General features: G+C 37.5%; 1 protein-coding gene across 1 annotated transcript in view; it reads left to right on the top strand.

The window, feature by feature from the left end:
- MARCHF1 (membrane associated ring-CH-type finger 1) overlaps positions 1 to 12383 on the top strand; it is a 479021-nt gene that overhangs the window by 220224 nt on the left and 246414 nt on the right. The window contains exon 3 of the mRNA XM_070371927.1: positions 7871 to 7921. Within this exon, the coding sequence (XP_070228028.1) occupies positions 7871 to 7921 (51 nt within the window). The remainder of the gene's footprint in view (positions 1 to 7870; positions 7922 to 12383) is intronic.

Here is a 12383-nt window from a genome sequence, read left to right as displayed (position 1 = left end):
GAAAAATGGCTTGTTTATAGCTTCTTTTTCAATAATATTTCAAAGATTTTATCTTTTTGTTGTTACGTTTGTTAGAAACTCTAAGTTAAGCTAAATAATAATAGCAAGAGCAAGCATCTCATGTTTCCCTGGTGGCTCAGTGGTAGAGAGTCTTCCTGCCAATGCAGGAGACATGGGTTCCATCCCTGATCCAGGAAGACCTCACTTACCATACAGCAACCAAGCCGATGTAACATAACTATTGACCCTGTGCCCGAGGGCCCAGGTGCCACAGCTGTGAAGCCACTGCAGTGAAAAGCCTGCACACCGCAAATAGAGAGCAGGCCCCGCTCAGCAAAGCAGAGAGAAGCCCACGTGCAGCAAAGAAGGCCCAGAGCAGCCAGAGTAAATAAAATCATATAAAAAGAGCAAGTATCCCTAAAAGAACATCTTTAATTAGTGTAATTTTAGTATTTTGCCATTTAATATTTGATAATGATTTTTAAGATATTATCTTTATCACTGTAAAGATTTCCTTCAATATTTACTTAAAGCTTACATTGCAGTAAGAGTGCCAAAGTTTGTTAAACACCTTAACTATAGGATCATAATGTTTTTCTTTATCAAAGAATTGTTGATCAATTTCCTGATAAGGAAATATCCTGAATAAATCTTATTTTATTCCTGGAGCATTTTTTGGTACACTGCTGGTGTATCAAACATACATGCTACTATTAGATACATTATTAGACACATGCTAATATGTTAAAGGAATTTTTTCATCTTTAGTCCCAAATAATACCATAGTATAGGCTTCCCAGGTGGCACAGTGGTAAAGAATCCAGTTGCCAATGCAGGAGATGCAAGAGTGAAGATTCGATTCTTGGGACGGGAATACCCCCTGGAGAAGAAAGTGGCAACACACCCTAGTATTCTTGTCTTGAAAATTCCATGGGCAGAGGAGCCTGATGGCAGAGTCCACAGGATCACAAAGAGTCAGACACAACTGAACACAAGTCCATAGTGTAACTTTCTTTTCTTTTTATTTTTTTTCTTTATTTTTTGATACTGTCTTAATACGTTTGAAGTTTCATTTATACAGAGTTCATAATACGGATTAGGGAATTCTATGTTCTTATGGTCAAGAACAGTGTAAATAAAACTGCAGTTATGTTTTCTTGAAAAGTAAGTGTATGGAAAGAGCAAATTACCCAGGATGGTATGGTCAGACTCTCTCACTCCACAGCCTCTTGCTCTTGCCCCATGTTTTGTAAATAAGGATTATGTAACAGCTGAGATCATTTGTAGCCTGCACATGCATGTCACGAAGTACTCACTTGGTCACGGGCTGTGTGCAGCATTCATATACATGAGCTCCACCTAGAAAGTGGGGACATTTTACCACTGTGGCCCAGCTGTGTCTGCTGCATCAGCCAGAGGAGAATACTATTACGGCTGCTGGGCCAGCCACGGGAGAGGCTGTGCTGTAGTGTGTCATGTTATGGCTGCTGCTAAGGCTGCTGGGCCAGCCAGGAGAGAATAAATGTGTCTGTAGTGCCTGTGGCTCCTCAAGTCTTCTTCCAGGCTCTTAACTCATGCCTTGCCTATCCTGGGTTTAGTGAACAGTGTGAACAATGTGAACAGCAAGACAACTGGTCTCTTTGAATCAAGCCTTATCTTAAAATGTGTTAGTTTTCAGGTGATCAAGATTTATTAGTAACATTTCAAATTTTTATTTCTAATTTTACTGGCTCAATATCAAGACAGGTACCCTATAAAATCTCTACTTGGAGATTTTTGTTGAGGTACTACTTGAAGCCAGATAAATTTTAAATATTTCATAGGCATTTTTAAAAGTATTTTTTTATCAAAAGGACATGAGGTTTTTAATAAATCTATTTGAGTTTTATTATATTATTAAATGTCTTTGTGTCATTTTTTTTTGTTTACAAGCCACATTGCTTTCAAAGACTTTTTCTTCTATTTTAAGCTTTAATTCTTTAACTATTTAGCAGAAATAGTTTCATGATCAACTTAGAATTTTTCAGATGATCCTCAAAATTGCCTCATTTTTTCTTCTTTCAAATATTCTTGTCTTTTAGCCTGGGGTTGGGAGGACAAAGGAAGAAAACTGTAGAATACCATCATATCTGTTGTCTGATTAATGGTCTGAAATTGTCTTATTCTGATTTCTGCACTTAGATTTTTTTTTTGCTGTCTCGTACACCGGGTTATTGTTACCATCTTTCTAAATTCCATATATATGTGTTAGTATACTGTATTTATGTTTTTCCTTCTGGCTTACTTCACTCTGTATAATAGGCTCCAGTTTCATCCACCTCATTAGAACTGATTCACATGTATTCTTTTTAATGGCTGAGTAATACTCCATTGTGTATATGTACCACTGCTTTCTATCCATTCATCTGCCGATGGACATCTAGGTTGCTTCCATGTCCTGGCTATTATAAATAGTGCTGCGATGAACATTGGGGTACACGTGTCTCTTTCCCTTCTGGTTTCCTCAGTGTGTATGCCCAGCAGTGGGATTGCTGGATCATAAGGCAGTTCTATTTCCAGTTTTTTAAGGAATCTCCACACTGTTCTCCATAGTGGCTGTACTAGTTTGCATTCCCACCAACAGTGTAAGAGGGTTCCCTTTTCTCCACACCCTCTCCAGCATTTATTATTTTGGATCACAGCCATTCTGACTGGTGTGAAATGGTACCTCATAGTGGTTTTGATTTGCATTTCTCTGATAATGAGTGATGTTGAGCATCTTTTCATGTGTTTGTTAGCCATCTGTATGTCTTCTTTGGAGAAATGTCTATTTAGTTCTTTGGCCCATTTTTTGATTGGGTCATTTATTTTTCTGGAGTTGAGCTGTAGGAGTTGCTTGTATATTTTTGAGATTAGTTGTTTGTTTGTCAGTTGCTTCATTTGCTATTATTTTCTCCCATTCTGAAGGCTGCCTTTTCACCTTGCTAACAGTTTCCTTTGATGTGCAGAAGCTTTTAAGGTTAATTAGGTCCCATTTGTTTATTTTTGATTTTATTTCCAATATTCTGGGAGGTGGGTCATAGAGGATCCTGCTATGATGTATGTCAGAGAGTGTTTTGCCTATGTTCTCCTCTAGGAGTTTTATAGTTTCTGGTCTTACGTTTAGATCTTTAATCCATTTTGAGTTTATTTTGGTGTATGGTGTTAGAAAGTGTTCTAGTTTCATTCTTTTACAAGTGGTTGACCAGATTTCCCAGCACCACTTGTTAAAGAGATTGTCTTTAATCCATTGTATATTCTTGCCTCCTTTGTCAAAGATAAGGTGTCCATATGTGTGTGGATTTATCTCTGGGCTTTCTATTTTGTTCCATTGATCTATATTTCTGTCTTTGTGCCAGTACCATACTGTCTTGATAACTGTGGCTTTGTAGTAGAGCCTGAAGTCAGGTAGGTTGATTCCTCCAGTTCCATTCTTCTTTCTCAGGATCACTTTGGCTATTCGAGGTTTTTTGTATTTCCATACAAATTGTGAAATTATTTGTTCTAGCTCTGTGAAGAATACTGTTGGTAGCTTGATAGGGATTGCGTTGAATCTATAAATTGCTTTGGGTAGTATACTCATTTTCACTATATTGATTCTTCCAATCCATGAACATGGTATATTTCTCCATCTATTAGTGTCCTCTTTGATTTCTTTCACCAGTGTTTTATAGTTTTCTATGGTGTATAGAACAGTCTTATGGACTCTGTGGGAGAGGGAGAGGGTGGGAAGATTTGGGAGAATGACATTGAAACATGTAAAATATCATGTAAGAAACGAGTTGCCAGTCCAGGTTCGATGCACGATACTGGATGCTTGGGGCTAGTGCACTGGGATGACCCAGAGGGATTGTATGGGGAGGGAGGAGGGAGGAGGGGTCAGGATGGGGAACACATGTATACCTGTGGTGGATTCATTTTGATATTTGGCAAAACTAATACAATTATGTAAAATTTAAAAATAAAATAAAATAAAAAAAAAGAAATAGATTTTTTTTCCTTGAAAAACAAACAAAAATCCTCCCTCAAGCTTCTTTACTTCCCTTTCCTGATTACTGGTATGATATATAGAGAGTAGTCTTCTGTAGATAAATACAAGCCCACTGTATCATACATTCTTTAGCACAGAGCATTCCACTTTAAAGGAACTATGTCATTTTCCTTAGATTATAATGTTAAATGAGTAAAAACAATTTAGTAACGATTTCCTTATTTGGTAATCATTTATTCTTGCTGGTGATAAAAATCAAGCCTTGCTTAGTAAGGTCAAATTTAAAAAATATTTCTTATGTTAATAATAATAATCACAAAAAATTAGATATCACAATAATATCACAATAATAATCACAAAAATATCAGATACATTAAAAGGTATAAACTTTTGAAAAGATTTTAAACTAGTTATGAAATTAGAAGTTTCTCTCCCTGCATGCCATGAATAAGCTGCTAAGATTTATCTACTAAAATATCTTATCAACATTATTGCTTCACGATCCCATAATTTTTGTGTAGATTTGTCTGGAACTCTTGTTGGTTTCAACTTTTAGTGACCTACAAGGTCATTATAATTTGTGTACCCGTAAGTTACATTATATTCTGTGATAGCTTCTATTTAATCTATGGTAAAGAATTTAAACTGATCATAATGAGGTATGATGACCATATTTCACTGATCCAGAAAAAAACAACACATCACAGCAATAGTAATGGGACGAACCACCCAATTAATCAGTAGAAATTGGACAGGTTGCTTTGGAAGTTTTCCATGAGGGAAAGAAAGTGCTTCTGGTGCTTTGCTTCGAAAGCAAAGCAGACTGGAATCCTTAATCTTCTTTGGTAGAGAGCAATTTGATTTCCATTCTTAAGTTTTATAAACCAGAATCTAATCCACAATGGAGGTGGAATTGCAGGACAGAGAAACTAGGGTGTTTATATTAAAATTACAGATCTAGTAACTTGTGATGATTGTCATGATTTTTGATGGAGCTCTTTGGGTGTTTCCTCTACCTGTGAATAATAATGGAAATATTATAATCTTGTAATCTATAAATTTTTTCATCTATAACTCATTCAATCCAGCCCCCAATATATTATCTACCCATTTCACAGGGAGGAATTTAGAGGCCTGGGATCTTCAATACACTCCTGCTAGAACTAGTGCAGAGGTACAAGTCTAGTTCACATCAAAACCCCAAATTTTACATCACTGCAGGTGAGAAATAGGGTAACTTCTCTGTTCCCAAGTGTTAACTGGAATAAAAATAATAGAGACCTTAGCCATGGCAAAATGCTAACCCTTGTCTAAGCTTGTTTATTTCCTTCAGTGCCTAACCTTGTATTAAAAGAGAATAGAACTAATGGATTTCAAGGTAAAAGATCTTTTGAAATACTAAATAATCAAGCAGGTGTTTCCCATGCTGCTAGATCAGGAGCTGCTGTGGAAATTGTCTGCTTATTATAGCCCCATGATGAACTCATTCACAATTGTAGAAGGACCTGACCCTCGTTTTTATCTCAAGACATGGCAGAGTCCCACTTGGATGGAAAAATAGGTAACCTGATGTCAAATCCAATTTGTATAGTGCTTCTTAGTTCTTGCTGAAGCACCTTTCAATTCTAGTTCTTTGGTTAGGTTCTCAAATATCATATAAATATAGAAAACACAGTAAAAGAACCAGGACAACCAAACTCCCCTCAAGTCTGTTATATCATTGACCTCTCTTCTATCAAGTAGCATGTCAAAATTCTGAATTTTACTGAGAAGAAAAGATGGATTAGTTTTGTTTTCTGGTCTGTAGAAGAGGAGTTGAAGTGTCAGTGGAAAAGTACTTCTCTCCATCACCAGAGGAAGCTAATCAAGGAAAAATGTCTTTGGGAACACACACATTAATCTCCAGCTGGATCACAGGGCTGTTACAAGGTGTAACTAATCGTATAGTTGTGACTCATCTCAGTCTGTAATAACATGCTTCACAGTGACATTCATGGTTGTATGAGATGGAAGTTGCATGTAAAGGAAAAAGCACTGTTCAGCTGTAATGCCTGCAAGCCTGCACCAGACTCAGTGACAGTTTGCAGTGAATGCAGCTATTGTGTTTCCACATTAACACATTGCCATATCCCCTCATCACAGTGCTTCTGAAAACTGTCTCCAGCAGTCATCACCGGGCAGTTTCAGACCTGCAGGTTGTTATAAAAACTTTGATTTCAAAAATTACTTCTGTCAAGATGCACTGTATTTGTCTACTCTGATCCACTGTGGTATTGAGTCCAGATGCTCAGAAATATTTTTTAAAAGATTTCTAAAGTGCCTAACACAGACCTTTCACAAAATATTGGTTTCCAGAACAGTATCTTTCAAGGTTTTCTACACTGAAGGAAAGATGTGCTATGACCTCTTGGATTCTGCTTGCCGATGAGATAACTGGAGTGGCGGGAGGAGGGATGACCTGGTGTGGGCCCCATGAGGCAGCACTCCGTGGCTGCAGGTAGCACAATGCCTGTGGCCTTCTAATGAGGTGGGCCGCTTATCAGGGGCCCTTTTTACTTTAAAATTGTACAAATTTTTTTTTATAAAAATATCTATTCAAGAGCTTTTTGCATTTTTCTTTTCTCCAAAATTGAGAATTCCTTAGGAGGCAAGAACAGAGGTATAATTTTTTAAATTTATTTTTTAAGCTTTAAATTTTAAAATATTAATTTAAACAATTACCTTTTAAATTGTCTTTAAACTTTTCCTCATTTTTAAAATAAGAGAAAAGACAAATAAAGTGTATTGTAGAAGAATACAAGTTAGATGTTATGTACCATGTACCAAAAATTGCATACAGATGCAATTTTTACTGACACTGAGAACCAGAATTTACTCAGAATTTCCTGGTAGCCAAAGCCAAAAAAGAAATAAGGGGTTATATTTTCATTTCTGAATTTATTTCAGTTCAGTTCAGTTCAGTCGCTCAGTCCTGTCCGACTCTTTGCGACCCCATGAATTGCAGCACGCCAGGCCTCCCTGTCCATCACCATCTCCTGGAGTTCACTCAAACTCACGTCATCGAGTCAGTGATGCCATCCAGCCATCTCATCCTCTGTTGTCCCCTTCTCCTCCTGCCCCCAATCCCTCCCAGCATCAGAGTCTTTTCCAATGAGTCAACTCTTCCCATGAGGTGGCCAAAGTACTGGAGTTTCAGCTTTAGCATCATTCCTTCCAAAGAACACCCAGAGCTGATCTCCTTTAGAATGGACTGGTTGGATCTCCTTGCAGTCCAAGGGACTCTCAAGAGTCTTCTCCAACACCACAGTTCAAAAGCATCAGTTCTGCAGTGCTCAGCTTTCTTCACAGTCCAACTCTCACATCCATACATGACCACTAGAAGAACCATAGCCTTGACTAGACAGACCTTTGTTGGCAAAGTAATGTCTCTGCTTTTCAATATGCTATCTAGGTTGGTCATAACTTTTCTTCCAAGGAGTAAGCGTCTTTTAATTTCATGGCTGCAGCCACCATCTGCAGTGATTTGGAGCCCCCAAAAATAAAGTCTGACACTGTTTCCACTGTTCCCCATCTATTTCAAAGGAACTGCATATATTTTTCTACAGAAATAAACATTTCCTGGAAATAAATATTCCTAGGTTGGTATAAACCCTGATACTAATTGAAATATTTTTTAAAAAGACACTAATATGTACTATACAAATAAAATTTGGTATGAGAAATACTATCTTTTGTAAGCAGTTTTTATGTCTGTCAGAACATTAAGAAGGACATCTACATTTTGGCCTGTGATATGCTTTTTTTCTCAGCAGTAAAGATTATTGCTATATTTTAATCAATGTCTCTAATCTTATTTTTCAGAATGACAAATCCCCAAGGCGATCTGCAAGTCGATCAAGTAATATTTCAAAAGTAGGTGAAATATGTTCATTTCCTTGTTTATTGATTTACGTGTTTTAGAGTTCAAGTAAATATTTTATAATGTTTTACGTGCAGTTGTTATCTGTGACCAATGTACAAATATGACTTGCTAATGGTAATAACTATTTTAAGGGTTTACTGTGATAAAAGGACATGCTTTCACACAACAAAATGAGTGAAGCTATTTTTTCCTCTTCAGTGCTGTATGCAAAAAATAATTTACTGCTTTCAGGGTGTCACTCAAAGCATGTTAATCCTCTCACTTCAGCTCAGAGAGCTGCCATACACATCAGTGGAAACTCTGTCAAACATCATGGTACAATTTGCATGAACTCAATTTTTTCCAGGAGTTTGGGCTCAACTATGGTGGAACTTAACCAGGACAAGTTTTTGAAAGCAATTTAAGACATTAGTTTGGTAAGATATTTGCTTTAAAGAGTCAATGGTTGAAAAAAATCATATTGCTCCCTAGATTATCTATAAATCCAAACAAAACACCAGAGTATTGAAAAGCTTATGGCATAGGAGAGATATTCTGGGTTTTTATTTCACCTTGAAAAAAATTCAGTTCAGTTCAATCGCTCAGTTGTGTCCAACTCTTTGCAACCCCATGGACTGCAGCACACCAGGCCTCCCCATCCATCACCAACTCCCAGAGTTTACTCAACTCATGTCCATTGAGTTGATGATGCCAAACAACCATCTCATCCTCTGTCTTCCACTTCTCCTTCTGCCTTCAATCTTTCCCAGCATTAGGGTCTTTCCAATGAGTCAATTCTTCGAATCAGGTTCCCAAGTACTGGGGCTTCAGCTTCAGCATCAGTCTTTCCAATGAATATTCAGAACTGATTTCCCTTAGGATGGACTTGTTGGATCTCCTTGCTGTCCAAGGGGCTCCCAAGAGTCTTCTCCAACACCACAGTTCAAAAACATCAATTCTTCGGTGCTCAGCTTTATTTACAATCCAACTCACATCCATACATGACTATTAGAAAACTATAGCTTTTACTAGACAAACATTCCTTGGGTTGGTCATAATTTTTCTTCCAAGGATCAAGTGTCTTTTAATTTCATGGCTGCAGTCAATACCTGCAGTGACTTTGGAGCCCTAAAGAAATTAAGTCGGTCACTGTTTCCACTGTTTCCCCATCTATTTGCCATAAAGTGATGGGACCAGATGCCATGATCTTAGTTTTCTGAATGTTGAGTTTTAAGCCAACTTTTTCACTCTCCTCTTTCACTTTCATCAAGAAGCTGTTTAGCTCCTCTTCACTTTCTGCCATTAGGGTGGTGTCATCTGCATATCTGACGTTATTGATATTTCTCTCGGCAATCTTGATTCCAGCTTTTGCTTCATCCAATCCAGCATTTCTCATGATGTACTCTGCATATAAGTTAAATAAGCAGGGTGACATACAGCTTTGATGTACTCCTTTCCCAATTTGGAACCAGTCTGTTGTTCCATGTCTGGTTCTAACTATTGCTTCTTGACCTGCATACAGATTTCTCAGGAGGCAGGTCAGGTGGTCTGGTAGTCCCATCCCTTTAAGAATTTTTTAAAGTTTGTTGTGATCCACACAGTCAAAGGCATTGGCATAGTCAATAAAGCAGAAGTAGATACTTTTCTCGAACTCTCTTGCTTTTTTAATGATCCAGTGGATGTTGGCAATTTGATCTCTGGTTCCTCTGTCTTTTCTAAATCCAGCTTGAATATCTAGAATTTCATGGTTCATTTACTGTTGAAACCTGGCTTGGAGAATCTTGAGTATTACTTTGCCAGTGTGTGAAATGAGTGCAATTGTGTGGTAGTTTAAACATTCTTTGGCATTGCCTTTCTTGGGGATTGGAATGAAAACTGGCCTTTTCCAGTCCTGTGGCCACTGCTGAGTTTTCCAAATTTGCTGTCATATTGAGTGCAGCACTTTCACTACATCACCTTTTAGGATTTAAAATAGCTTGACTGGAATTCCATCACCTCCACTAGCTTTGTTCATAGTGATGCTTCCTAAGGCCCACTTGACTTCATATTCCAGGACGTCTGGCTCTAGGGGAGTGATCACACCATAGTGATTATCTGGTCATGAAGATCTTTTTTGTACAGTTCTTCTGTGTATTCTTGCCACCTCTTCTTATATATTCTGCTTCTTTTAGGTCCATACCATTTCTGTACTTTCTTGTACCCATCTTTGTATGAAAAGTTCTCTTGGTATCTCTAATTTTCTTGAAGAGATCTCTAGTTTTTCCCATTCTATTTTTTTCCCTCTATTTCTTTGCACTGATCACTGAGGAAAGCTTTCTTATTTCTCCTTGCTATTCTTTGAAACTCTGAATTCAGATGGGTATATCTTTCCTTTTCTCCTTTGCCTTTCGCTTCTCTTCTTTTCATAACTATTTGTAAGGCATTTTCAGACAACCATTTTGCCTTTTGCATTTCTTTTTCATGGGATGATCTTGATCCCTGCTTCCTGTACAATGTCATGAACCTCCATCATGACAGAGTTCTTCAGGCACTCTGTCTATCAGATCTAATCCCTTGAATCTATTTGTTACTTTCACTGTATAATCGTAAGGGATTTGATTTCGGCCATACCTGAATGGTCTAGTGGTTTTCCCTACTTTCTTCAACAAAAATTAAGAGCTATTTTCTAAGATGAGTTGCTATGCAATTTATAAACTGATATTTGGAGAGTGAAAAATCATTTAGAGCCATTTGTGAAATTGAAAAATTATGACTTCTGAAAATTTAATGCTGATAAAGATGAATTTGCCATGAAGAGAACTTCCATGACAGGTCCTCTCAGTTGCCAGCACCCTTTCCAGCCCTGAGATCAGCTTTGTATATAAATTTTGCATTATTTTCCTTCAGGAGGGCTCCCAAAGCAGCAATAAACTATAGGTACTACAGAACATAGACCCACTCCCATTTTGATAAGTTTTTGTTTTGTCTTGTTTTCACAAACAAAGGGCTTTATTATTCATTGAAAAAAATAGCAGTAGCCAAATTATCAGCATTTTCTTAAGCTGGTTTCCCAAGGCTGATTTTAATGAGACAGTGTTAAGATGGTCAGGTGAAGCCTGTCAACACACTGGGTCAGGTACAGAAATGCCTGCACTTAAGAAGCTCTAATAGATAGTAGAGATGCCTGTCTGTTGCTCTATATGGAGACCACCTCTCTGTGTTGCAATGCTCTCCACTGTACAGACAAGCTCAGTAACAAAGGCCAGAACAAAAGCAGTCAGTGTTTCTGCTTCCAAGATGTGCAGAGATGCAACACACCCATGGAGAATTGTATCTCAGCAGCTGGAACCGCTCATCTCTATGGACTTTCCAATCTAGGCATCTTCCTAACGTTTGCGAGTCCCTGTGCCCAGAAGTTAAAGCACCAGCCCCAGGGACAGGGGACCTGAGTGTACATCATCACTGTCATTTCCTATCTCTGGGACCAGAGACACTCATCCTCCCTGAGACACGCTTGCCACCACTGAGACATGAGGCGATGGTATCAGTCACTTGAAAGTTTTTCTCCACTTGAAAGTGGTTGTGAATCAAAACAGTACCTTTCAAATGTCAATCATCATCACATCATGGAGAGCCCTTCCTGTAAGTACATGGCATCATCATCTTTCTGAACATGAATGTTAATATTGACCTAAAAACCTGTAGACAGTACTGACAACTCCTTCGTCATGCCAAATATTGCTTTGTGACCCAGGTGAAATTGTATCTTCATTTCCAAGCTGCTGTTTGACTTCTACATAATGCAGCATGTTTATTACTTTTACCTTTTCTTTTATTCTTTTTTTTTAAATTGGAGGATAATTGCTTTTCAAATGTTGTGATGGTTTCTGCTGTACATCAACATGAATCAGTCATAATCATGTTCATTCTTTAAGAAATGAGAAAGTCTGAAGTAAAGTTTCCCTTCCATGAGTTCTCCTTCCAGGTTCTGACACGTATTAATTGCAGCCTTGAGTGGGAGACAATTGAAGATAAAATACATTATATTCAAAGAGAAAAGAAGAGTTCTGTTCTTCTAATTGTGCAGTTGCAAAAGCTCAAATCATCACACACCTGTAGGGGTGAAAAGATTTCAGTATGCTTAAGTTTATTTTGCTTCAGCCAACAGGATTCCACTTTTATTTACGTTCAGATGGATGGGCACAAAAGACAAATCCATTGTTGAATCCTTAATATTTTTAATTGAATGATTAAGTGATAAACTCTTCATTAAGATGAGATAACTTACCAAAGATGGAATGGCAAATTATAGCAATATTTGAGCTATTGGACTTTTAAAGAGGTGGATAAAAAAAATTACAATGAAACAAGGGTGATTTTTCTCTAAATTTCTCAAAAAATTTTGTTAAACACTAAAAAAGTGTTTCTCAAAGGTGTGATAATTAATATAACAGTAATCAAGACCATTAAGACCATGGATTCAGAGTAACTGCT

The sequence above is a fragment of the Bos mutus genome, chromosome 6 (genome assembly GCF_027580195.1).
Source record: "Bos mutus isolate GX-2022 chromosome 6, NWIPB_WYAK_1.1, whole genome shotgun sequence".
NCBI lineage: Eukaryota > Metazoa > Chordata > Mammalia > Artiodactyla > Bovidae > Bos > Bos mutus.
This window is presented reverse-complemented; position numbering and strand designations above follow the sequence as displayed.